General features: G+C 39.8%; 1 protein-coding gene across 3 annotated transcripts in view; it reads left to right on the top strand.

The window, feature by feature from the left end:
* SNTG2 (syntrophin gamma 2) overlaps positions 1-26084 on the top strand; it is a 420613-nt gene that overhangs the window by 347642 nt on the left and 46887 nt on the right. For all 3 annotated transcript variants that reach the window (XM_061626228.1, XM_061626227.1, XM_061626229.1), the window contains exon 13: positions 14910-14981. In XM_061626228.1, the coding sequence (XP_061482212.1) occupies positions 14910-14981 (72 nt within the window). The remainder of the gene's footprint in view (positions 1-14909; positions 14982-26084) is intronic.

Genomic DNA, 26084 nt, shown 5'->3' with positions numbered 1-26084 from the left:
ATTTAATTACAAAAACAATATAATATAAGAGGAAAATGTAATGTGAAATTTGCTCCCCCTCCCCTAAAAAAGACCAGATAACAAAATTGTTTTACAGACAGTGCCAACCAAAGTCAAAATCTTGGGCTTGAAACACCCAGAGGAGTGTTTTATTTAAGAAAAATAAATAAAGGAATTCTGCAAACCAATACGTTATAGAAACATGTTTATTTCACACATATTTATGTAATCTGCATTCTTTATTCTAATAGTTGATATTCTGAAACTTTGTGGTTGAGGGGCAATGTGTTTTGTAGTGGCAAGAGGTTTAGCATGGACATGGTTTGCCAACTTTCTTGTGTTCTTAAGTGCACAAGGGAGGGGAAGAGTAAAGAGCTTATTCACATGTTACATTGCCTCAACATGAGATTGTATCTCAAAGAGAAGGGATCCAGGTTTTCAATCACCCCAAAGAAAGAATCTTCCTATTAACTGAGCCTTCTAACACTAACTTTACTCCAAGAAAGAGACAGTACCAGTGCCCCATAACAAGATCCTGGATGCTCCCTAGTGTCGTGCCTCCATTGGATGAGTCCTCGGAGGAGGAAGAGAAGGAGGAGGGGTGGAGTGTCACAGCAGACCCAGATTAAAAACAACAACACAACAGCAAATACTAGTCAGTATTTACTGGAGTGATTTCTGCTCTGGACATGGGACAAATGAGTGAACATCGGCAATTTCCACTTCTATTTTCATTTGAATTCTCTGACATCCCTATTTACACATAAATGTATGTGTAGGAGCTGTATCTTTAAATAACATTTTACATTCAAATGTCAAGTTATCCTGTAACTGCAGGGAAGAAAGAAGGAAACACCCTCAGCATAATATTGAAGTTAGTGTGAGGTTGAACAAAGCAGAAGCCTGGCTTCACTTCACAGTATGTGTGTCATAGGGAATACAGAATGTCTGGTTCCACAGCTAGTAAGTATTTTTGTTAGAAAGGATACTGAATAGAGACTTCCTAAGAAAGGTAATCCAGGCCATACCCTTTGATTATCTAACAGAGGCAAGAGTATCAACTAGTGACACACTAACAATGAAAGGTATAATGTAAGCCATGTGCCTCGCTTTCATAGTATGTAACTGGCACAGTTCAAACTTTAATGAAACTATTTTGACCTATTGAACACAATTACATTCTATGTGGCTTTGCAGCTTCATAGTTCTTTCTCTGTCTTTGTCAATCCATAGATACACAGATCAATGTAGAGGACAAAAACAGGACTGTGGCCCGATCCCAACAATTGGCAGAACTAACAAACAGCTGTTGCAGGGATTTTCTAAATACTTTGGAAGGCTAACTTCATTTTTGCAGACAGTGTATTGTGATATTTCACATGTAGCCCACTGCAAATGTTCAGAATTGTGTCAGAGTGTCTTGATTTAAAACAAGTCAGTTCTAATCGCTGTTGCAAATCAAGAAAAAAGGCCTGCTTCATGATCTAGTTTCCAATTTCATGAAATTTCCAATCTGTAGTTCTTATATTTACTAAACAAGCATGCATGCTAATTGGTTGCTATAACAATTGAAACAGTTTGGTTTGTGACTAAATAGAAAGGAATATTTAGACTTGCCATAAATTTCCATGTTGGAGGTTCTGGATGAGGTAGTTTTTTACTTTGGGGAAGTATCTTCTCTGGTAACCAAGCAGGGTCACTGGGAGGAAATGGCACCACTATGGGACCCCAGACCAAAGTCACCCTCTGAAAGCATAATTCCTATCCCTAAAAAACTGGAAAAAGAAACAATATATAAACAATTGGTAGAGAAGGCACAGGTTGATGAAAAACACAACAGTACTAAGTTATCCAATGTTTTCTAGGGTATTTCTGTCGCAGAAAGTGCCTCTCCCTGATTTTCAACAATTCCGAAATTCCTCCTCAGCCCACCCAATTTAGAAGAGATGAACCCCCCCACCCCACCCCTCAAGAGAGGCTTTTTTCTTTTTTTTTTGAAAGGCTGCTGCGGGGAGGGAGGGGAGAGGAAGTCACCAATCTCTTTCCACCAGCACATCTTTGGATCCAACTTGTGGTACTTAATCATAGGGTTGATTCACACGTGTATGTTTATCAAGAAATTTTGGTAATCATGTATTGTTCTATTTATTAAATACTGACCCTGCTACTATTTTATTAGACTCTCATAATAGCAGCTCACAAAAAATAAGTTAAAACATTCCATACAATGAAATACAACTAAAAAAACCAATGACTATCTAGAGAAGCAGTTTAAAAGAAGGAAAAGCTGCAGTGGGGAATTCAAGCTTCACCATAGTGGCATTGGTGAGTGCAACATGCCTTAATAAGACATCTCAAAGCTAAGGCCATTTCACCCCATAACAATTAAAACATAATGCTTTTATTTATTATTTTATTTATTTAATCAGTTTACAGACAGCTTAATATTAAAAATATCTAAGCAGTTTTCAATAGAGTCCTTGCTGTAAACCGCCCAGAGAGCTTCGGCTATGGGGCGGTATACAAATGTAATAAATGTAATAAACAAACAAATAAATAAATAATAGAGTCCATTCACACATTTAACTCCCAGAGTAATCAAGTGATGCACGTACATATGTAATTTAGGGATGGGGTTCGCTATCTGATTCTGTTCCATTTTTCAATTCATAAAATGGGCTGCCAGTTCCAATTTACTATCAATTGTGTTCCGCTAGTTAGCGGGATTCCTGGTTCTCCCTCTTTTTTTCTGTTATTGTTTCTGAAAAATTATGTAATGTTCTCTGTTATTCTTTATGCTGCGGTATATTTATATAATGTACACAGCAGCAGCAGATTACAGAAATAATTATGTGAACAATTAACTTTATTGCCAACTTAGCCATAAGCCATGTGCAAAGTACAAACAGACATTTAGAATTGGATAACATAGCATAAATTAGGATGTGTTGTATATACAAGATTCAATCATACTTTAGAATTCAATTGATATATCCAAAGTTAAAACATCTTGTGTAGGGATTGGCATATCGGCCAATTTTGTTACGAAGGTTTTTCTTAGTTTTTGAGCCGCCACTGCAAAATTGGCAGTAGCGATAGTCATTAAATTAAAATCATCAGATAAAAACATATTTACCATCTCACTGTCAGAACTATGTCTTAAAAAGTTGAGGAAAGGGGATAAATTTTTTTGTCTAGGATCGGCATAAAGCGGACAGTGGAGCAAATAGTGAGCAATCTCTTCAATGGCCTTACATCCATAGATGCATTAACGCTGGGCCATTGGTATACTACAAAATCGCCCTTCAAGGTAGGCCGTAGGCATAACTTGAAAAAGGAGAGCTGAAAAAGCTCTTCTGATGGGGGCTCTATCTATGGCTACTAAATAATTTGATGTATAGTGATTGAGTTTAAAGCAGGGGTACCATCTTGAAAAGGGGCAGTCACTATGGATGCTCGATCTTGTGCTGCATCGTAATCAAAGATCCAATTACGGAGAGCGATGTTACTTAATTCCATCAGTTTGGAAGGGGAAAGATCATACTTAGAAAGTATTGCTTGCCATTCTGCGGGCCCTCTAGCTGACTGCATTTGTTCTTGCCAGCATTGCTTAGCGAGAGTGGTATCGTCCATATTAATGAGCCGAATCCAGAATCTAAGAAGGGCTAAGTCTATGCGGGCATTTATTGAAGGCAGGCCCAATTCGGCTCTAAGATGGGCAGCCGGTGTCCCCTGAGGAAGGCCTAGCACTTGCTTCATAAATACATTTTGGATAGACTCCAGTTTTAGTCTAGCTGAAGCTCCCCAGAGTTCAACTCCATATAGGATCTTTGGAAGGATTTTTGCTTTCAATATTTTTATTATCGGGAGAACAAGCTCTCCTCCACGGGTGAAAAAAACTTTTTAGCTGAGCCCAGAGCTCAGGAGCCAGCTAGGGCCGCTTCTTTGATTTGTGGGGCCCAGGAAAGTCTGTTAGACAGATGGATGCCCAGATATTTAAAGGTTGAAACCTGTTCTATTTGGACCCCGTTTAGCGGCCAACTATTCTTAATTTCTTAAACAATTACGTAATTCTCATCACAGATTTTTTTTAAAAAAAATTATGATGTCACATCTGTGAACACATGCAAAGAGTGGGAGCCTGTTCAATGATGAGACAAACTTGTGGATTATCCCAGAATTCGATACCAAATCCAATTTTGTGAATATTCTACACCATCCCTAGTGTAATTACACATATTAATGCAGAAACAGGATGTAACACATTTATGAGTGAACACATGCAAAAATCACACAGACTAGGTTAGACTGATTCTTCCATCCTTAATCTCATCTATGTCTAATGGCATTACTATTCATCCATCAGCCTTTCCTGCGGCTCCCACCAATCACTTCCGCAATCCACAACTGGAGAGTAAATGGCTCAAGTGATACAGTCCAATTGCTCCTGATTATTTATACCCAAGCCTCTAGGGCTGGCCCAAGACATGCCAACATCTGAAGTGGACCAGCAGCAGCAGGGTGGCACTTTAAAATAGGAGTCAAGCTCCTGCTCAGATCTGGACCAAGGGCAACAAACAAGCACCTCTTAGTTTCTCAAAATACAATATCAGATGTGATGTCAGTGTCATGTTGGGAATTGCATTAGTTCAGATTTAAGATGGCAACCACCTGCCACCACCTGTACAGAGCCAATGGGAGCTCAGCTCCCACTCTGCTACCGCCATGACTGGGTAAGCTGCTATTCAGGCAGGGACAGAGTGCATGCAAGTGGCCGGGTAGTCTTCCCACTCCAACCCCCAGCAGTGGTAGAGACAGGAGGCCCTCAGTCCAAGCCTTGACCAACACTGCCACTACTGCCCAGTCACTCTCACCTTGCACCCGCCCATCCAGCAACCTACCTGGTCTTCACGGCAGCAGGATGGCATTTTAAAATAGGAGCCACACTCCAGAAGAAGTATGGAAGAGGTGAACAGAGAGGCAGCAACAGTTACAGATGATGGTGGGTGTACCACTGCCTTTCTCAGTCCTCCACCTGAGCCCAGATGCTCAGTCTAGCTAATTACAGTCTAGCCCCGCAAATCAGACATTGCCATTGCTCCTTGTAAAAAAGGAAACAAAACAAATGTCCACGGTACTTTTATATCATACTGTTTCTACATATAAAATTGATCTGGCCTCAACTTACATATAGATTAGCCTGTATATCTCCATTATCTGAATATTAAGAAATGATAAGTTATAATTATTAGCTAACTAAAGATTAATCAGAATAATGCCCCGAGGCAAAAATGTAAAAAAACTTTTAAACACTCCCTGGGTACACATCTCATTTTTGAATCAATATTTTGTAATTTTCATGCCTTCAGAGTCAGTATTACTCCAATTCTACCTCCTTGAATTAATATTCCCAAAACATTTTGTGCAATGCTAACATATTTGCATAATAATTAATTGCTGGCCCATTAAACAGATTAGTCGATGTGATTGGAATACTTGCATTAAGATACATTTTAAAAGTTCTGGTTTACTCATATTTCTTTTATGCTATAAAACACCATAAGCATCTCAGCAGGAGATGTACTTTTAAATAAGATTTTGTTGCACTGTTCATTTTGATTAAAAACCTAGATACTTTCCAGTGGGGTTATCTTCAGTCATGCAATTACTTGTGCAGTGCTTAGTTCAGTTAAGAAATGTTAAGCCTCTGATCCAGGATTTATGTGTGCTTATGATGACCATCTAAGGATTTTTTCCCCTCTGCTACTTCTGCTCTTGGCAGAGGAAAGTGGGTAGAGGAGGTTTTTTATGGTATCAGCTCTAACTCCACTTTGGGGGAAAAACCTGTGAAAATGGAACAGACAACCTTGTGACTGTAAATCTATCATGAATGTCAGGTGCAAATTCTGAACCACATCTTATTCAGACCTACTAGTTTCAGTCATGTGGAACAAGCAATGGGAGACACCAATGTGGATTTTTCCTATAGCATTTTTGTCTTTTCCCAGAACTTCAACCCCAAAACTGTAAACACAGTAAGAACACCATGCCTGTAAATTTGTGTAAGCTCTAGATGATAGTGGAATGGAAAACATTGGCATGACTTTTCCCTGAAAAGGACTATCAGTCTCTGACACTCTTATAGAAACATTGCTGCAGGGTTTTTCGGCCTGGCACACAGAATTGTGCCATGGCTTCCTGGGCCTAGCATGTGTTTTTGCAAAATGCTGCCTGAGTTTTCTACCTAGTTTTTTGCTTCAGTCAAAAAAGATTCGAAAAGTGTAGGCTCCTGTCTCTCGGCCTAAAAGAGCATGGGATTTGAACAACATGGATCCAAGCCTATTGGGAATTTTAGGCCTGTGCATTATCCTGGTTTCCTCTTGTGAGTGGGCAGCCATAATATCAACCTGGTTCTAGGAATGAAACACAGTCCTTTTTATTTCAGTAGAGCGAAATTAGCAACAAGCATTGGCATAGCAGGCCTCCAGCCTCCCTGAATAGGAGTTGGAGGTAGGGTTGCCATATTCCAGTTCCACAAATCTGGGCAGGTTAATTTGCATAATATGCAAATTATTTGCATATTATGCAAATGTTTGAATATTAATATTTGAATTGTCCAGTTGTTTTGTTTTTGTGCCTAGGAATTACCACCAAAAGCTGGGGAAAGATGTGAGAAATCTTTTTTTTAAAAGCAACATTTTCAGCCTTAAATGCCTAGACTCTAGTTTCCAACACTATGGAGTATTGATTGATTGATTAAGAGAATTTATATCCTGCCCTTTTGCTGTTAAAAACAGAGCTCAGCATAGCTTACAAATATAATAAAAACAATAAAAATACACAATCAATATAAAAACATAATAAAAACACAAAATAGCAACAAACATAAAGTAAGTCAGGGCAGCAGTACAGTTAACCATATACGATATATTTCAAAGATGTGGTGGGTGGAGAAAAACAAGAAGCCAAAATGTTAGGAAAAGGAGTCTTTCACACCACATGCTCAGTTCTAAATACTGTAGCAGCAAGTTTTACAAGTTCCTCCAGTATTCCACTGGCGCAGGCACTCAGACATTCAAAGTATCTGTATGTTTCTTAGGTTTTATAAAAGCAGAGCTTTGCTTAACTCAAAATTTCTTCTCCCTTTGATCAACCACATCTACACAGTTTCCACCTCCATACTCAAAACGAAACTGGGCCTGGAAGTGTGCAACAACCCCACACATACCTTGCTAATTAGATTATCAGTGCCAGGATGTCTGTCTTATCGACTACTCTCCTGCTCCCCCCTTCCCTGGGCATCATGAAAGACCCAGTCCTGGGCTCAGAAAGAAAATAAATATCTGGTCCTCTTCAAAGTATTGATAAGCCTCTTGTTTTAATTGAAATAATAATTATAAATTCTTGTTTTTATCACTAATGGGAGTTAATTATCTTGCATATGCTGCTGTTGCTTCTATGGCTGTAACGGAGTGAAGTTAAAGATAAGTGAAATGCAAATAGGAAAAAAAAACACAGAAGGCAGTACACTTTCCTAAATGCAATACCATACCAACCACAACAAGATTCCTACGAGTAAGGCAAAAAACTAAGCATCTCACAACCAGTCAGGATTCCTAACCAAAAACCAAAAATATGATAAATGAAGAAATATTTATATAAGCATGACTATCAAATATATTTATTATTTACACAAACTATAAAGATGTTTATAGTGCAATCCTAGGTTTATTTATTCAGAAGCAAGTCCCAGTGTATTCAGTGGGCCTTACTCAAACAGGGACAGAACTGCAACCTCAAGTGATAAGCAACTTCATTCACACAACCCAAAATTCCGAATCATGCCACTTTACGCTGTTTTGCAACTGTTTATACTTGTTTTTATGGTTATTGGATTTTAAATGGCTTTATTTCTTGTTGTGAGCTGCCTTGGTTTCCAACCCTACCTCACAGGGGTGTTGGAAAGACTCCATACACACACACGCACACACTGCAGATGTATAAATACATACAGCCCATATAATAGTTTATTGTCAAACCAGTTGGTCATTGCAGAAAAATCAGTATTAGTTAAAAAAAAATCAGTATTACTTTCCTACAGAATAAAAACTGTAATACCTAAGTAAGCCCTGCCTACTTGCTTTAAAATTGGACTGGAGAAGAGGGCAGAAAGAGTTAGAACACAAACACAATTCTTTTTTACATTCACTCCAAAGTCCCATTGATTTTGAGCACATTCATAACCATGTCTACTCAAAAGTAAGTCCTATTGAATTCAATGGGATTTACTCTGGGCATATGGGATTAGCATTGCTTTTACAAAAAGCAAGCATTGGGAAGGTTTTCAAAACACTGCCCAAGATCTGACTCCTGCACACAAGAGGAAAAAAAACTGAAATGTATATACTTACCCAATTTATGAGATTTTCAGATAAACAGGGGGTGAAACCACCATTTTGTTTTCTAGACACTGCCTCAGGTCAATGAAACTGAAATACAATCCCTGATTGGCTGCAATCCTGAACGGGCGGGGTTAAAGCTAGGAAGTGCTGTAGTACTGTATACAGTACTGTTTAAAGAAAGATTTAACAGTTGGGGGGGCGGCTGACGTTTTTATGCATATCTCAAGAACCGAACCACCTAGAAACTTATTTTTTTTAAAATTAAAGCTGAGAATCCAGGCCACCTAAGGGACTAGCCGGGCGCCGGGTGGCATGCATAGAATCCGGGTAAAACCCGGCTAACCGGGCAATATGGCAACCCTAGTTGGAGGGATCTTGGAAGGTGATTCTAAACAGGTGCACCCTCAGGTAATGCTAAATTGGTGGACTCACCTTCCATTCTTGGCCTAGGTGTACTTCTCCTAGTTTAAGCTCTTTGAAGCTTCCTCTCCCTGCACTACTGGATTTGTCTCTCCTTGACCTCTGTCACCTGGCATTTTTATAGCATTTTTATACCAATCAGGGGTACACCCAAAAACAGCTCTGTACCAGATGATGGATGATGCAGCTGATGGCTTTCAGTTCTGCAGGATAGAAAAAAAGAAAATACAAGCACTAGGAATGGAAAGATCTGTCAATTTTGGTTCTCTCAGTTTCTCACTTTTCTAATGTTAAATTCAGTTCTCTACATTTCTACAGCGATCAGCGGATTTTTTAAAGAAAAATCCTCATGAAAATTCTCCACCATTTTAGTGTGAATTTCTCCAAATAAACACATTTTTGAAGGCAGTTTTGACAAAGGTACACATTTTTGCAAGCCATTTCTCATCATTTCATGCCTTTGTGCATGTTATTTTCACTCATTTTTATGCACCCTTTCCCCTAAAATATGCATTTGTGTAAATGTTGCTTAGTTTGCATCCCAAAATTTTAATAAATGTGAATTTCGAAGGATGGCTGTGTTTCGATTCTCATTTTGTTTTTGAAATCACAAATATTATAAATTCTGCTTGAAATGCGAACTGAATCGAAATTTTCACCCATCCCTAACCAGCACACATTTTCCTCAGTCCATCTTCTGCTTCTTCAGTTCAATGCAGGGGAAAACACTTCACACACATGTCTTTGCAGGCATAGAATTATGTAGTGCTGAATATATTTTTTCTGGGGGGAAAATCCACTTACATCAGCATACAATTTTTGACAACTACATGTCAAAGGAGCCCTTCTTGCCAAGATCAGCACATTCATCAATGCTGAATTATAGGGACAAAGCAGAGTATCAGCACTGTCAATCTTGATGGGTTAAACCAGTTTTTGAAAAGCTAATCTATTATTCAAGAATTGTATGAAGACTTCAGCAAAAACATTCAATAGAAAGGAAAGACTTAATCCCTTGATCACAATGGTATGTCTTTAGCAAAAGTGACACATCCGAAAGCTTTAATCTCTCTGCTTGGATTGTATACGCTTTGCTAGGTTAGGTTTGGTTCTTTATCTAAGAAATCTATACTTCTATGAGTAAAGTTGCTGAAGTTGCTATTTTATTGTTGGAATATTTTTTATTTATTTATTTTTAGAATAGGGTCAATGTTTTGTTTTTGTTTTATCATTTTCCTGTTGGGACCAATTAAAATTTGCCTAATTTGTTATAAAGCCAGGCTAAAGAGCTACATGGGAGTTCAACTAACATAGACTGCAATCTTATAGTCATTTATTTTGGTGTAAGCAGGGCTGGCACCAGACAGGACTGGGCCCTTGGGCAGCAGCCTGCCCTTGGCCTGTGGTGCAGTAGCTCAACACCCCCATCCCGATACAGGTGACATGGGGCTAATAAGCCTGCCTGTGCCCCCCCACCTACCTCTTGCATCAGTGTACATGACGTGCACTCATAGCATGCATGCCTGCCACCACGCAAGAGGGTGTCAAGGGTGTCAGCCCCTTAGGGAAACCCCTGCCACCATCTTGGGTGATGGCAGGCATATGTGCACAGCACACATGGCATGTACACTGACAGGAGTGGTAGATGGAGCACGTGGGCAGGCTTATTGAAGCCCACGTGTATGGGGGGGTGCCTGGGAGCTTCTGATCAGCGATTTATAGCAGTGTCAGGCTGCGCCAACCTAAGGAGGGGCCTGTGGGCTGCAGGGGCCATTGACCAGGGCCCAACCTGGCCACCCTCTGGTGCTAGGCCTGGGTGTAAGTCCTATTAAGAATACAGTACAAGAACATAAGAATGAGCTTCTGGATCAAATTAAAGGTCCATCTAGTCCAGCATCCTGTTCTCTGGTTTTGCTGATTTTGACATGTGAAGCCTAATGTAACTTAGGACCCCAGTATCTCAAGGACTGCCTCTTCCCATATTCCCTAACCAAACCCTACATTAATCATTAGAGGTCCTTCTCCGTGGGTACATTATAAAATTAGAAGCATGAATTTTGAAGGATAGCTGCATTTGTGTATTGTTCTTGTAAGTACAAATTATGTAGATTCACATTAAACCAAACCAAATGTGTCCCTCATCCCTATCTAGAAGTGCACTGTTAGTTTATCTCCACTTTTGTTGCTTAGGCTTTGGACATTAAAAATTGTCACCTGTTCTACTACCTGTTTACCATGCTTGCTCAAGACAAGTCTGCACACTAATTCTCTGTATTCAGGGAATAAATCTTTCTGGAATATGAATGTGAGGGTGTGGCAGGGGGGATATAAATTCCTGATACAACCATGACTATTCTTCCAGAGGACAGGCTCCAAAAGGAGACAGAGATATTCAGAAACACAGAGAAGCTCTAGTGCACTAGGGCAATTAAAGGTTTGGATGACTGGACACTTTAAGTATCCAAAGGGCTGGTCCTGGAAGGGTGCTTCCTGCGCACAAATAAGCCAAGTTAAATTGTCTTTCTTTTAACAGAAAGGAGACAGGTTAGGCAACTGGTTGTTCCTTGTATTTTTACTTTAAGAAACCACTCAGCAGGTGTACAGTGAGGCTTGATGTGATTGGAACCAGGTGGAGATGGGTCATTTACACACTCAGGAGGTCTCACACTGATGAACAGCAAGTGGGTCCATTTACTTCTCCATATCACTGGAGTTATTCAGCAGGAATCTGTCTTCATTTGCCCTATGTAGCCAGCTCTGTGCTAGCTATCCTTGTCAGGCAAACAAAGCACCTAGAGTCGAGGAGTTCACTGAAGAGACACATATAAAATGGCAATGGAATCTGGCTCTCCAAAGTGCCCAAGATGATTAAATAGTACCTCATTTGAGCAAAGGAAACAGTAGTTGAGTTTCTACTGATGGACCATGAGAGTCAGTGTTTTGTCTAAGTCATTCTCTAATACATATTGTCGATACAGCCAGACTCCTCTTAAATAAACTAATCCCCCAGGTCTTTTGTGCACAAGCAGATGAATGGGGCTGTTGCTTCTGAGCTTACTAGAGCTATGTGTGCACACCCTCCATTGCTGGATTAAGCCAGGACCCGCCTGTGCTCTGCCCATTCTCATGCATCTACTTATTAATCTATGGATATAAGCACATATGCCCCTAGTGAGATCAGGGCAGCATAACAAATGTGTGTGTGAGAGAGGGGGGGATACATTATAATCTATTTAAAAGTATTTTAATTTAGGTGGGTTTTCTGGTTCTGATTTCAACTATAATTTAAATTGAAGAATTTAGATTAGGGCAACACATTTCTTCTAATTGCTTATTGCTTTGTATGTATCATGGGACGATGGGGTAGGGCAAGAAAAGTCTTTCTGGCTGCTTGTAGTTACAGGCCTTGGCCTTGAATATATCCTGCCTTCCCCTAGCACCTTGCTACAGATCCTAAATGGCACTGTAAGAACATCCTCAAATCTTTACAAAATAAGTCCGAGCTCCTGGAAAAAGCATCATACACTGTTTACTGAGGAAATAATACACAGTAGGTAAAAACAAAATCACCAAAAAAAGGGGGGGTATCAAGTTGTTTTGTTAAGAGACATATTGCATTAGAAGTTGGAAAATTAATTGTCTTGGGAAAGTCCTGACAATTTGCTTTAATCATAGTTTATAGGTCTTTTATCCAGAAAGGTCCATGCACACATACGAAGCTGTTTTTGTATGTGCATGGGTGGCAGATTTCCCCCCTCTCTGCAGCACTCACTCGCAACTTATGGGATGCTGCTCCAGAGGGCCACCAAACTTGTGGGATGTTTTTCAGAGTGCCTGGTGCATGAAAGTGAACAGTCCCCATGCATAAATACTACTACATGTGATACTTTAGATCCCAGACATGGTTTTCAAAATCTGTTTGAAATGGTATCATCAAGGGTCAATTTTATGTTAAAATAATCTTATGAATCTCAGTGACAATTTAAGAACCACCTCTTGAGGTCCCCCCCCCATAATTATATATTAGCATTTTGTTTCATGCAAAATTCCTTGGATCTTTCATCTAAACCTTCAAATTCATCTCAGTGTTTTTACTTTATTCAAATTTGGTGGCAATCTTAACTGTAATTAAGTTAAAGTTTGGCTTATAAAATAGGGTCATGATCTATCCATTGCAGCACGTACAGAGTTTTGCCATATGTTACACACAGGAAACATTCAGGATATTTATATCTAGCACACAAAGAAGTCATGTGCGTCACCTCAAGCCACTAATGAAGAATTATTATACATTTGCAGTGCAGTCCTATGCATGTCTGCTCATATATGTACCATTGAGTTCAACAAGGCTCATACTAGGTAAGAGGATATATTATTGCAGCCTAAATGGACCCACTTTATTTCCTCTCAACAATTATTATGATTATTTAAATAAAAAAGAAGAACCTAATGTACCAGTACCCTGGGTACTATTTTATAGTTAGAAATGATGTGTTGTAGGAAGAAGACTGCAAATACTGTCAGTTTCCTCCTAGATAACATGTCATTGTATTGTGACCATTTTGCTGCTTGAAAAGCTGTAAAATGTCACTCATGTTCTAATGATGACCTTGCACACTGGGATACGGAGTTACTCTCAATATAGGTTTCAGTATTTTAATTTTCTTTCTTTGCAGCACCCAGAATATACTGAGTGCCCTTTGTGATCTACCATCTCCAACCATCTTTGCTGCAAAAAGCATGGCAGGCTGCAAGAGAATCAGAGAAATAAAAGCAATCCTAAACATAATACAGGATGATGAAGGACCCCAAGTTTTAGTTGACAAGAGGGGCAGGGGGGTTGTTCATGGCCAATTCAGCTCTGGCACCAAGAGCTAAAAGCCAAAATCATTTTACACAAAGCAAAGCAATGCCAGTAAATGTGGGACATCTGCTAATATGGGGGCTAGCAGTCTACAATCCAGTTGAGTGAAAGCAATTGGATTTAAGCCAGTTCCATTAGTTTTGCCCAAACCAGGTTAAACGTATCTTTCAGTTTCATTAGATACTGGATTAGTCTGCAGGCAAGTGTGCCTGTTTGTTCTCCCCTGCCCCCACTTTGGAAATATGAGAGTCATTTGGGTCCCTGACTGAAGAAGCATACATTTTTATCAGAATCCAACAGTGATATCAGTAATAAAGATGAGATCTTGATTTAGGCAGGAGTGGGAGAGTTCTGTTTTCATAATTTTTTAATTTAAAATATTACCCACAACAATACAATGCATATAATAGAAAAATACCTTTATCCAACGGCATTGTTTGTCCTTAGCCTTGATAAGTATAAATGTGGGACTTCCCCATTTCATCTAAATAGCTACTACAATTGTACAATATGTTTTAATTCCATGGCCTCAATAGTGGCTTAACTGGTGTTAGGAGAAAAGTCTTTTGAGAGGTTTTCCGGAGGTTTGCCCCACACAGCTGAAATAAGCTGCTTTTTAAGCTAAAGCTTGCATCTTTGATATGCACAATGCCTAGATTTGTCAAAATGTTTAACGATAAACCTATGATGAGTCTCCTCAAATTTACCTGCTGTTAGGGACATACTTATATCACATGCTGAATCAGGACTTAGTTTTTCCTTATGGCTTTTTTAAGAATACTGCGTGGACACAAAATGCTGTCCCATTGTTAGATCTTAGAAAGCCACAGCGTATTCAGCAGGGAGACCACCTGGGAGCCCTAAGTTAAGCTACTCTGAGTTCCCCCCAAAAAGCAGAATTTGTGTAATAAATAATACATTTTTATAGCCTGGATTTTCCCCCTTGACATGTATGTGTGCTCTAGGAACATAATATGCTGCCCCAATGTGATGTATGGGGTAGGGACAGTCTTGCTACAGAGGAAATAGCCTCTGTGCAGTGAATAATATGTTTATCTGCTGCTGGAGAGGATTGGCACACAACCTTCCATTAACTAAGCAACCATAAATTTTTGAAATACATGAAAGAAATAAAGGGTTTATGGCATGGCAGGAGAATAGTTTTGTTTGGCAAAAAATATTAGACATAATATATCTAATAATATTTTCTTTTGGTATTATAGGTAAGCACTTTAGACTGGATACGAGCTGAAAAAATCTATAACCTCTGTGAGGTTCTATTTAAAGTTCACACGGTAGGTTTCTTCTAAGTTATGGACTATATTTGGAATGGGGTATTGTCTTTTGCAAACATTAGAATAAAATGAATGATGCACTCAGATTAATCTTGTTGGACAAGAAATTGTTAGCAAAAGCTTAGTTTATATTTTAAAGCTAGTTCTTAGCAATGAACTATTCTCAGTATCTGCATGTTTGATTATCAGGTTAAACCCAATCTACTTCCTGTATCAGCGGTAGCCTAAGAGGTATATTTTTAGGAACCACCCTATTTTTGTGATTGCAATCCGTTTTAAACTACTTTTAATGTTGTATTTTAAATTGTTGTAACCTGCCTTGGGACATTAGAGTGAAAGGTGGGTAATAAATTAACAATAATAATAATAACCAACATGATGCCCCTCAGGTGTGGTTGGGGTCCAACTTCCATCAGCCACAGCTAACATGGCCAATGGTCAGGAGTGATGGGAGTTCAAGTTCAACAACATTTGGAGGGCACCATATTGGCTATCCCTGCCCAATATAATCTATTTTATATATAGTGTATGATAGAGATATGATTGCTCCTCCCACCTGGTGCATCTCTCCATAGCTAAGTAGTATAACACCTGTTTTGCATGCATAAGGTTCCAGATTTGGTCCCTGACATCTTAAGCAAAAATAATCCCAGATAGCACTGACTGACACTGAGGAGAGCTGCTTCCACATAGATTATAAACTGCATGGCTAGATGAACCGATGAACCAGTAGAAGGCAACTTCTAAGGGACTGCTTTGCAGCAGTTCTGGTCCTATCTGGATGACCAAATTCAGAAGGTGAGGCTTGGGGGAAGGTGCTCAGCCTCATGGAGTCTGCAGGGTTCAGTCTTACCACCCATGTTGTTTTAACATCTATATGAAACCACTGAGTAGAGTCATCCGGAGTTTCGGTGTACAACTTTGTTTCTCCTCTACAGCACAAGTAGGTGTGGTAGAGGATGTGCTGAACTAATATCATCTTTATGGGGAACTTTAATGTTACAGTTACAGAATCCAGGCTTTAGTGTATTGATATTTTTCGTTGTTCTAATATATTATATTGTAACATATATATTGTAGATCACTTTGAGACTTTTTTTAATATAAAGTGATATACAAGTCTAAAACATCAAATGAAAGCCTGAACAGTTCAACTGGTCTCCCAGATAAAAACCATGAATCAATCATCATATGATCTGACATACAGAATTTTTCCTGCATTCCCCCATTTAAAATGTTTTTAAAGATGTTTCATTTTAATGTATTTTAATATATTAATATTAATATATTTTAAAGTCTGTTTTTATGATGTTTTAGAGTTTTTGTTTGCTGTCCTGAGCTCCTACTGGGAGAAAGGGCAGGATATAAGTTTAATAAATAAATAAATTACAGCCATGCTTGAATGACTGGTAGCCTGAAAGGAAGGGAAAGCACACGGTTGGGAAGCTGTGCTTTTGATAGATTGGACCGATTCATTTCTTAAGCTAAAGCTAAATACATAGCCTTTATTTTATCCTCTTTGGGACATTATCTATACGTCATACATTGACAAACTTATGACTGACAGTTACCCTTATTGGTAACTCCTCTTCTTGACCATTTAAATAATCTGGGATGCCTTCAGTTGGCATTGCTAGATTAGTTAGCCATGTTTGAAAATATATTTTATTTTCCTTATTTCCTTATTCCTCTAATATTCTGACAATGTTAATTTTGAGAAGAAGCCAACTTAAAAGCAAATTCTGTTGCTACTTTTTCATTTTGAGGTGGGGAGGAAAAGAGTTGGAAATAAACTGTCCAAGATTCAGCCCTTTACATTCTTGACATTTTAATAAATGAACACTTAATTGTCAGTCATGATGAATACATTAACTGAAAAACAAAAGCTTCAATGTACAACTCTAGCCTCTGTTCTGTTGACACTTCAGTATAAATGATAATGAAGGAAACTTACATTAAATCAATTAAATTAGAATAAATTTAATTTTCTTCAGAAGAGATTAAAAATTCTCTATTACAAATTCTAAAACTCAGTTTGTTCTACAGAAAATGTTCTTTTGAGTTGTTATACAAGCAATTTTTCTTTGCTGACTTGTCGTGGCCTAAACATTTTTTAAAAATGAATCATCTTTAATACATTGCCCCATCCATAGATCTGTGATGCAGTGCAGTCTTGGACCTGGACTCCATCTAATTCTCCCTGAAGGATGATATGATAAGTGGGAGAAGATATTTTAAGATGGACTTCCTTTCTTATGATGTTTCCATGTATGGTAAACCCATTTTTGTTTTGGCAGGCTTTTTTTATAAATAGATAATTTTTAATCCGATGCCTTTGTTTAACTGCTCCTTCTGTCTCTGTTTTTTATATTATATTTTTAGAACATTATTATGGTGTGTAAGCACTAGAAGGGCAAGTATACATGTCCTAATAAGTTAATATAACTAAAGTGGTATATTCCTGAGGTGTTACAAAGGATTCTACCTTTCATTCATATTTAATTTTACAAAGTGGTTTCCAATTGCTGTCCCTCTGCTGACAGAATGGAGAGTAAGGCAATCATCACCAATTCCCCTTCCTCTCTCCAACCCCACACTGCTCCCCCCAAAAAACTGCTCTGGAGGGTGGGGAATTTTCGGCATCTCTAGAACAGGGAGCATAAGTTAAGGCAAGTAAGTTCAAAATGTATTATTTATTTATTAAACTTGTATTCTGCTTTATATATCAAGAAATCACTTAAGTGTATTCTGATAATTCTTAATGAAGTGAACAAAAAAAATTTTTTTGTAGTTCTTAAATACACTAAGAGACTAAGGTAGGGTTGTTGCTAAGGCTCGGGGCAAAGGTCCATGGCACAAATTTGGATAAAATGTTTCTATGCTGATGTATATGTATGGATGCCTCTGGACAAATTAACACTGTGGGTAGCTGGGATCTCAGCAGCCCCTTAGTCAGCCTAAAAGTTCAGGGGGGCACCAAATAAAGGAGGTAGGTCAGAAAAAATTGTGTAATTACGGGTCTGCTTTGCGTTGCTTTTTTTTAAGTGTTGGGTTTTTTAAAAAAAAGAAAGAAAGGAAAAGATTCAGTGCTTCGTGCCAAAGAACTAGTGCTCAGGCCACCTGGGCCATCCCAAAATTACCCCTGGAGTAAGCCCCATTGAAAAAAAAATAAATCTTATGTCTGACTAAATATACATAGGATTGTACTATTAAGCACTTTTCTTAACCTTCACTCTGCCTGTCATCATATATCATTAAGATTGGCTCTAACAATCTGTATCAATAAGCAGCATAAAATAAACATTATAATAATCTTATAATAATAAGTATTAAAATGATCTTCATTTTCCCCCTCATAATTCTCCCAGAGAATTAACTAACACCAAGACCTTAAGAGAGGCGACATATGCTTCATGAATATATATTTATTCATTTATTTGTATTTCTCTTGCCTATCAGCCCTCTAAAGGCCGTTGTGGCAGCCAGCTACAAACATTTGATTTGTAATATTCAATTTAAGTTGGGGGCAGTGACATCATCACCCAAGATGGCGGCATAACTCATCAGCTCCCACCTCAGCCACCCGTTTTATCATCTAAACAGTTTGTTACCACTAGAATAACCCCCCAAAATTACTTAGAAATAGCGGGCTATGATCTCCTCATCAGGAGCCTGAGAAAAATTGCTAAAAAGCTACTTTGGAGCACTAGATACAGCAGAACCAGCAGAAGATGAATCTAATATAGGCCCCAGTATAGTGCGTAAATCAGCATGTCTCTCCAAAGAGGACTGGGAACCTGTGCATGATATTCTCTGGCAGTTCAAGAATGAGCTAGCAGCAGAATGGAAACAAGAGTTCACCTTAGTAAAAGCTGAAATCAGAGACTTGTCATCTAAACTCATGGAGCTCACGAAGACGGCTGATGCTGCATTCGAACTGGGTATGCGGCACAAAATTGCCATTAAAAAACTTAATTTCACCACAGCAGACTTACAATTAAGGATGGACAGAAGCCGAAGAGAAAATTTATGGGTAAGAGGAATTCCAGAATTAGCAGAAGGGGATGATATAAAAGCCTTTTTTTCTCAACTGGCTATGAGGCTCATTCCCAGATTTAGGCCTTGAAGAGAGAGACATAGAGTGAGTCCATAGAACAATAGCAGCAAGACCCCCAGCAGGACAATGCTCGAGAGATATCATAGCTAAAATGGCGCATTTCTCTGTAAAAGAAGAAATCATGAAAGCCTCAAGAAATAAATAGGATTTACAGAACAGAGAAGCTAAAGTCCTCGTATTCAATGATTTAAGCACAGAGACTCTGCAGAAAAGAAGAAACTTCAAAGAAATTACTCCCACGCTTTGCGAAGGGGACTTTCATTACAAATGGAGCTTCCCATTCAAATTGATAGTCACTCATAATGGAGTCATGCACATGACCGCAACAATGGCAGAAGCCCACCAGATGCTTTGCAGCCTCAAGCTTTGTGAGGAGACACAACAAGACAGCCAGGAGGAAGAAGACAGCGAGAATTATCACTGCTACGATGTTCTGTATGACTGGCAACATAAAACAAAGAAGAATAAAATATCCAAGAATACCCTGGGAGCAGCTGGACATAACCCACACTGAATACTGAAAGATAGCATTCTGACCCACTTCCTAACTCAATGTAATAAATGTTCAAGATGCTTACAGGCTTGAAAGGGGGTTAAATTAGAGGGGGGTCTTTTCTTTCTTGTTTTCTTTCTTTTTTCTTTTTCTTCCCCCCTCTTTCCTCTCTTTATTAAAGAGATGTAGATCTGATGGATTTTGCTCTTGGAATGTTAATGGACTGGGTTCTCCAATAAAACACAAAAGGATCTGGGGTCTCTTGAAAAGAGAGAGCCCAGACATATTAATGATGCAGGAAACACATCAAAAGAAGATCCTGGAACACATATCAGTAATTTCCCACACGGGAGGTAGATGGTTCCATTCTTCCGGCATGTCTAAAGCTAGAGGAGTTGGCATATGGGTAGCACCAAGGGTACAGTTTCAAGAACTGGGAATGCTAAAAGATTCAGAGGGTTGATTTATTTTTATTAAAGTAAACCAATCACACTGGGCTCAATATACAGCCCAAATTACGGTCAAAGAGAATTTTTATCATCCCTTCTCTGCCAACTTCATAATAATAATAATAATAAAATAAAATTTAATTTATGTGTCGCCTATCTGGCCAGTGGCCACTGTAGGCGACGTACATACAATAAATTACAACAAAATAGAATACAAAAATACAGTGTAACAGTATAAATTATGCTAACAAACAATATATGGTAGGCAGTATTTAAATCATAAGGACATTAAACCTCCCCAGAAGTCCCAAAAGCCTGTTGGAAAAGCCAGGTCTTTAAGGCCTTGCGGAACATATTCAGGGAAGAGACGTGCCGAAGATCTTGTGGGAGGGAGTTCCAGAGGGTGGGGGCCACCACTGAGAAGGCCCTCTCTCTAGTTCCCGCCAATCTAGCTGCTTTGGTTGGCGGGATTGAGAGAAGCCCTTGAGTGGCCGATCTTGTCAGGCAGCATAATTGGTGGCATTGTAGGCGCTCCTTTAGATAAACTGGGCCGAGACCGTATAGGGATTTATAGGTTAGTACCAACACCTTGAATTGGGCCCGGAAAACAACTGGAAGCCAGTGTAGATCGAACAGCACTGGCGTGATGTGGTCCCGGCGACGACTGTTTGTAAGTAGCCGAGCCGCCGCATGTTGTATAAGTTGTAATTTCCGGACCGTTTTCAAGGGTAACCCCACGTAGAGCGCATTACAGTAATCTAATCAAGAGGTGACCAGGGCATGTACCACCAGTGGGAGCTGATGAACAGGAAGGTAGGGTTGCAGCCTACGTATAAGGTGTAGTTGATACCAAGCTGCCCGGCTCACAGCCGAAATCTGAGCCTCCATGGACAGCTTGGAATCAAGTACAACCCCAAGGCTGCAGACCTGGTCCTTCAGGGGTAGACTCACCCCATTGAACTTCAGGTCAACAAATCCCAGCCTTCTCTTGTCCCCCACGAGTAGTACCTCGGTCTTGTCAGGGTTCAGTTTCAGCCTATTCCTTCCCATCCATCCACTCACGGACTCCAGGCACTTGGACACGGTCTCCACAGCCAACTCTGGTGAAGATTTAAATGAGAGATAGAGCTGAGTGTCATCCGCATATTGGTGACACTGCAGCCCAAATCTCCTGATGATAGCCCCCAGCGGCTTCATATAGATGTTGAATAGCATGGGAGAGAGGATAGAGCCCTGTGGCACACCACAATTGAGTGGCCAAGGGTCTGAAACCTCCTCCCCCAATGCCACCTGTTGGTATCTGTCAGAGAGAAAGGAACAGAACCACCGTAACACGGTACCTCCTATTCCCAATCCCTCTAGGCGATATAACAGGATACTGTGGTCGACAGTATCAAAAGCCGCTGAGAGATCGAGGAGGACAAGAAAGGTGAATTCTCCCCTATCTAATGCCCTCCTCATATCATCTACCAGAGCGACCAAGGCTGTTTCAGTTCCGTGACCAGTCCTGAAGCCCGATTGGTATGGATCTAAGTAATCCGTTTCATCCAAGTGTGTCGACAACTGATTAGCCACCACTCGCTCAATCACCTTGCCCAAGAATGGTAAGTTCGAAATTGGGCGGAAGTTATTGAAAACTTGGGGATCCAAGGAGGGCTTCTTCAAGATGGGCTTTACAATTGCCTCCTTGAGGGCTAATGGCATCACACCCTCTTTCAAGGATGTGTTTACCACCGCCTTAATCCCCTCACCCAACTTCTTTCTGCAGCTCATAATGAGCCACAATGTGCAAGGATCAGTTAGACAGGTGGTAGGCTTTACAGTTGAGAGCACCTTGTCCACATCCTCAGAAGAGAGAGGCTGAAAATGATCCAAACAAACCGGCGTGCAACTGGCCAACTCTGGTTCATCTACTGTGTCCACGGCGCACGGGATCGAGCTCCGTAAGCGTTCGATTTTATCGGCAAAGTGCTTAGCCAAGATGTCACAGGAGGCTTTTGACTGTTCCAAGGGTTCCTGAGCAACTGGACCGACCAGGCTTCGGACCACTTGGAATAACCTCCTGGGACAGCACTCTGCAGACGCAATAGAGGCAGTAAAGAAAGTTTTCTTTTCTGCCTTTATTGCCACTTGGTAGGCAGTTACTGCTGCTCTAACTTGTGTCCGGACACCTTCGGAGCGGGATTTCTGCCACCGGCGTTCTAGTCGTCTCATAGCTTTATACTTCATAGCTTTAAAGAAGGCAATCTGGTAATTGCAGGCAACTTAAATTGGGTAGTGGATGCTAAAATAGATAAAAGAGGGAAATTTCATTCACCAACACAGTCTGACTCAAACAACCTAAAAGCTTTTTTTTCAAAATACAATCTGATTGTTTCATAGGGTTTAGTGAATAACACCAGTAGAGATTATTCCTTCTTCTCTAACAGCCATAAATTGTATTTGCGGATTGATTTTATACTATGTTCCTCAAATTTAATGAATAACATCTTAACATCACATATGGGACCCATTTTGATATCAGATGATGACCCAGTATATACAACATATAATTTTTACACTGACTCCCCACCACGCCCTAGCTGGAAATTAAATCCAATATTAATGCAACATAGAGAAATTACAGACCGTATAACTATCAAAATTAATGACTTTTATCACCATAATACTCTCCAAGAACATCCAGAACACCTGTTATGGGATACTTTGAAAGCAGTTTTAAGAGGGGAATTTAGAAGTGAATCTGCACACCTAAAAAGGGAAAGGGACAAATAAAAAAAAAACTTTTAACTGAAATAACAGGACTGGGGAAAAACATAAGCATTCAGGCAACAATAAAGTATATAACAAACTAACCCAAAAAGGGCTGAATTACAAGCCCTGGATATAGGAAAAATCACTACATCTATGCAGTATACAAATCAAAAATATGAATTTTCAGATAAGAGCTCTAGATTGCTTGCCTCAAGATTAAAGGGGAAAAATAGAGAAAAATAGTATATAAGCTCTCAAAGCAGAAACGGGAGGAAAGATATATGACAAATCAAAAATTAGAGGCGCCTTTAAATAATTTTTTTAACACTTGTATACTGCTATTGATGTACATCCAGAGATTGTCCAGAAATATTTTCAAGAACACACAATCTACATGCACTAACCCCTGAACAAAATGACCTTCTTATAAGCCCCATTACATTAGAAGAACTAGATAAGGCTGTTAAAAAACTTAAACCCTTAAAAGCCCCAGGAACAAATGGGTTTACAGGTATGTTTTATAAAAATTTTGCAAACATACCATCCCCACACCTGTTAAGGTTATTCAATAGTATACTTAATGGTGAACTGGTACCTCAATCCTAGGAAGAATCTAAAATAATCTTACTCTTAAAACCAGACAAGGATCCCAAGACACCAGAATCTTATAGACCAATATTGCTTATCGACCAGGATAGGCCACTCTCCTACCAAAACTGATACAAAATGACCAAGCAGGCTTTATACAAAACAGACATATCAAGGACCCAATCCGCTGTCTCCTTGATACCATATACTATGGAAAACATTCAGGTAAAGCCAGAGCTTGGAAAAGTTACTTTTTTGAACTACAACTCCCAACAGCCCAATCTAGTGGCCATGCTGGCTGGGCTGATGGGAGTTGTAGTTCAAAAAAGTAACTTTTCCAAGCTCTGGGTAAAGCATGCACAATTATCTCCCTTGATGTGCATAAAGCATTTGATAAGGTCAGTTAGAAATACTTGTTTGATCTATTGCAAAAAATGCAATTTAGCAAAAGATTTATAGATGTATTACATAGACTCTATTTGAATAGCCAAGCAGTGATTAGGGTGAATGGCCAAGACTCAGCTCACTTCTCCATACAATGAGGCACGAAACAGGGGTGCCCATTGTTACCCCTGTTCTTCGCCATAGCCATTGAACTGTTGGCCACAGCACTATAAAATAATAACAATATTAAAAGAATTCAAAGGCATAATATATCGCACAAGGTAAACTTATTTGCAGATAATATTGCCCTGATGGTCTCTGAACCCAAAATGTCAGTACTGGAGGCCCTCAGGACGATTGAGGCTTATGGAGCAGTTGCAGGTCTGGAAATAAATAAATCCAAATCGGAAATTTTATGCATCAACATCACTGAAAACTTACAGCAATATTTGAAGGAACTAATAGGATTTAAACTATGTCCTACTCATTTTATTTTCCTGTTTGTTTGTTTGATTGATTTATATCCTGCCCTTCCTCTCAGCAGGAGCCTAGGGCGGCAAACAAAAGCACTAAAAACACTTTAAAACATCATAAAAATGTTGACCATTGAGCAGTACTGTCTGTAGGTTTTTCCATCAAGACTATGGCAGAGCAAAGCAGAGCACGGGTTAATCTGCTTACAGAGGTTTGCCAGGCTGCCAAGGCCAACACCTGGCGTTGGCAAGGGCAACCATCTCAATGAAGGCTGGAAAGCGAAACCAGCCAGTGTGGGGGAAAAGTCTATGGAGAGGAAAGTGAAGCTGGATTGTCTGTGTCTGAGGCTTGTGTCTATACCAAGTAAAGGACTCTTAAAACTTTCAGAAGTCTGCACTTATCTCTGTTCTCTGGTTAACTCACTGCTGGGTAACACCGGAACTGGGCACTCGCTTTTTCACACGACCACAGGGGTTATGGGCCCAGATTGCCCAGTGAAAACCAGTAGAACCAGTGCAGTTGTGAAGGCTGTAGCCCAGGCTTAGGGGCTGAAAGACGAAAGCAAGCTAGAAGCTGAGGAACGTGGCCGAGTGTTGGAGAGGTGAGCAGAAGTGCTGAACATGGCTGCAATGTTGACAGCAGGCATGCCTCTTGAGCGGCTCACGGAAAAGAATTATTCCAGCTGGAGACTTCACATGCAGGCTCTCCTAATAAAAGAAGACCTCTGGGAGGTAATTGAGAGGACCCCACCAGCAGCTCCGCAACTGGCATGGATGCGGAGAGATGAGAAGGCAAGAGCGTTGATTATTCTTGCATTATCTGACTCACAGTTATTGTATGCAAAGGACCAGCCTACAGCAAAAGACATGTGGGAGACTTTGAACAGAATTCATATATGCCAGACAGCGAGCAGTAAAATATATCTGGCGCGCCAATTATACCAGATGAGACTAGTTGAAGGCAGAACTATGTCTGAGCATCTCATGGAATTTAAGAGGCTGTTTGCGGAATTGGAGGAGAGAGAAATCATTCATACTCAACTACAAAAGGTATACATCATCCTGTCATCTCTAGACGACACCTGGAATCCTCTCGTGACTTCAATGGAAGCTATGTCTGACATGGGTTTGTCAGAGGAATATATTGGCGGCAAGCTGCTTCAAGAATACGAGAGACGCCAAGAAAGCAGAGAAAAGAACAGGACGGAGCAAAGAGAAAGCAAACAGAAGTTGTTCAAAGACAGAGCAAATGGACTAAAAGTGTGTTTCTATTGCAACTCTAAAGAACACTTACTCAGAGACTGTGCAGCCAAGCAGCGAGATAAAGGTTGGAGGAAGTCAAGCGTGAAAATGGTGAGTGTGGAAACTCATAAATCAAAGAACTATGTTAAAGGTGAAGATTGGGTCCTTGATTCGGGGGCGTCCCACAGTATGATCACAGACCCTAAACTATTTCACACTTCGAAAGCTGTGCAAGAAACTGATTTTGGCTGATGGCTCCAGAAGAAACGTTTTGGGGCGTGGCTCAGTTAAGATAAGTACGTTAAATACAATTATGACATTCTGTCAGTTAAGAAACTTAACGAAATGAATTACACTGTAATATTTGAAAAAGGGAGATGTAACATTGTAAAGGGACGTAAGGTCTGTATGCAAGGGTTTCTGAAAGACTCTCGTTTCTATGTACAGTGCAGACACGCAAGGTGTGCAACACTGAAATCTAATAGCAAGCCACATGAGAACTGCGTACATGACTGGCACAGAAAGCTAGGGCACGTTCATTACGATACAATAGAGAAAACCCCAAAGCATAGTGAAGACATGAAACTAAAGGAATGTGGAGAA

Source organism: Rhineura floridana, chromosome 4 (genome assembly GCF_030035675.1).
Source record: "Rhineura floridana isolate rRhiFlo1 chromosome 4, rRhiFlo1.hap2, whole genome shotgun sequence".
NCBI lineage: Eukaryota > Metazoa > Chordata > Lepidosauria > Squamata > Rhineuridae > Rhineura > Rhineura floridana.
The sequence above is the reverse complement of the archived record's forward strand: the minus strand, read 5'-3'. Positions and strand labels throughout refer to the sequence as shown.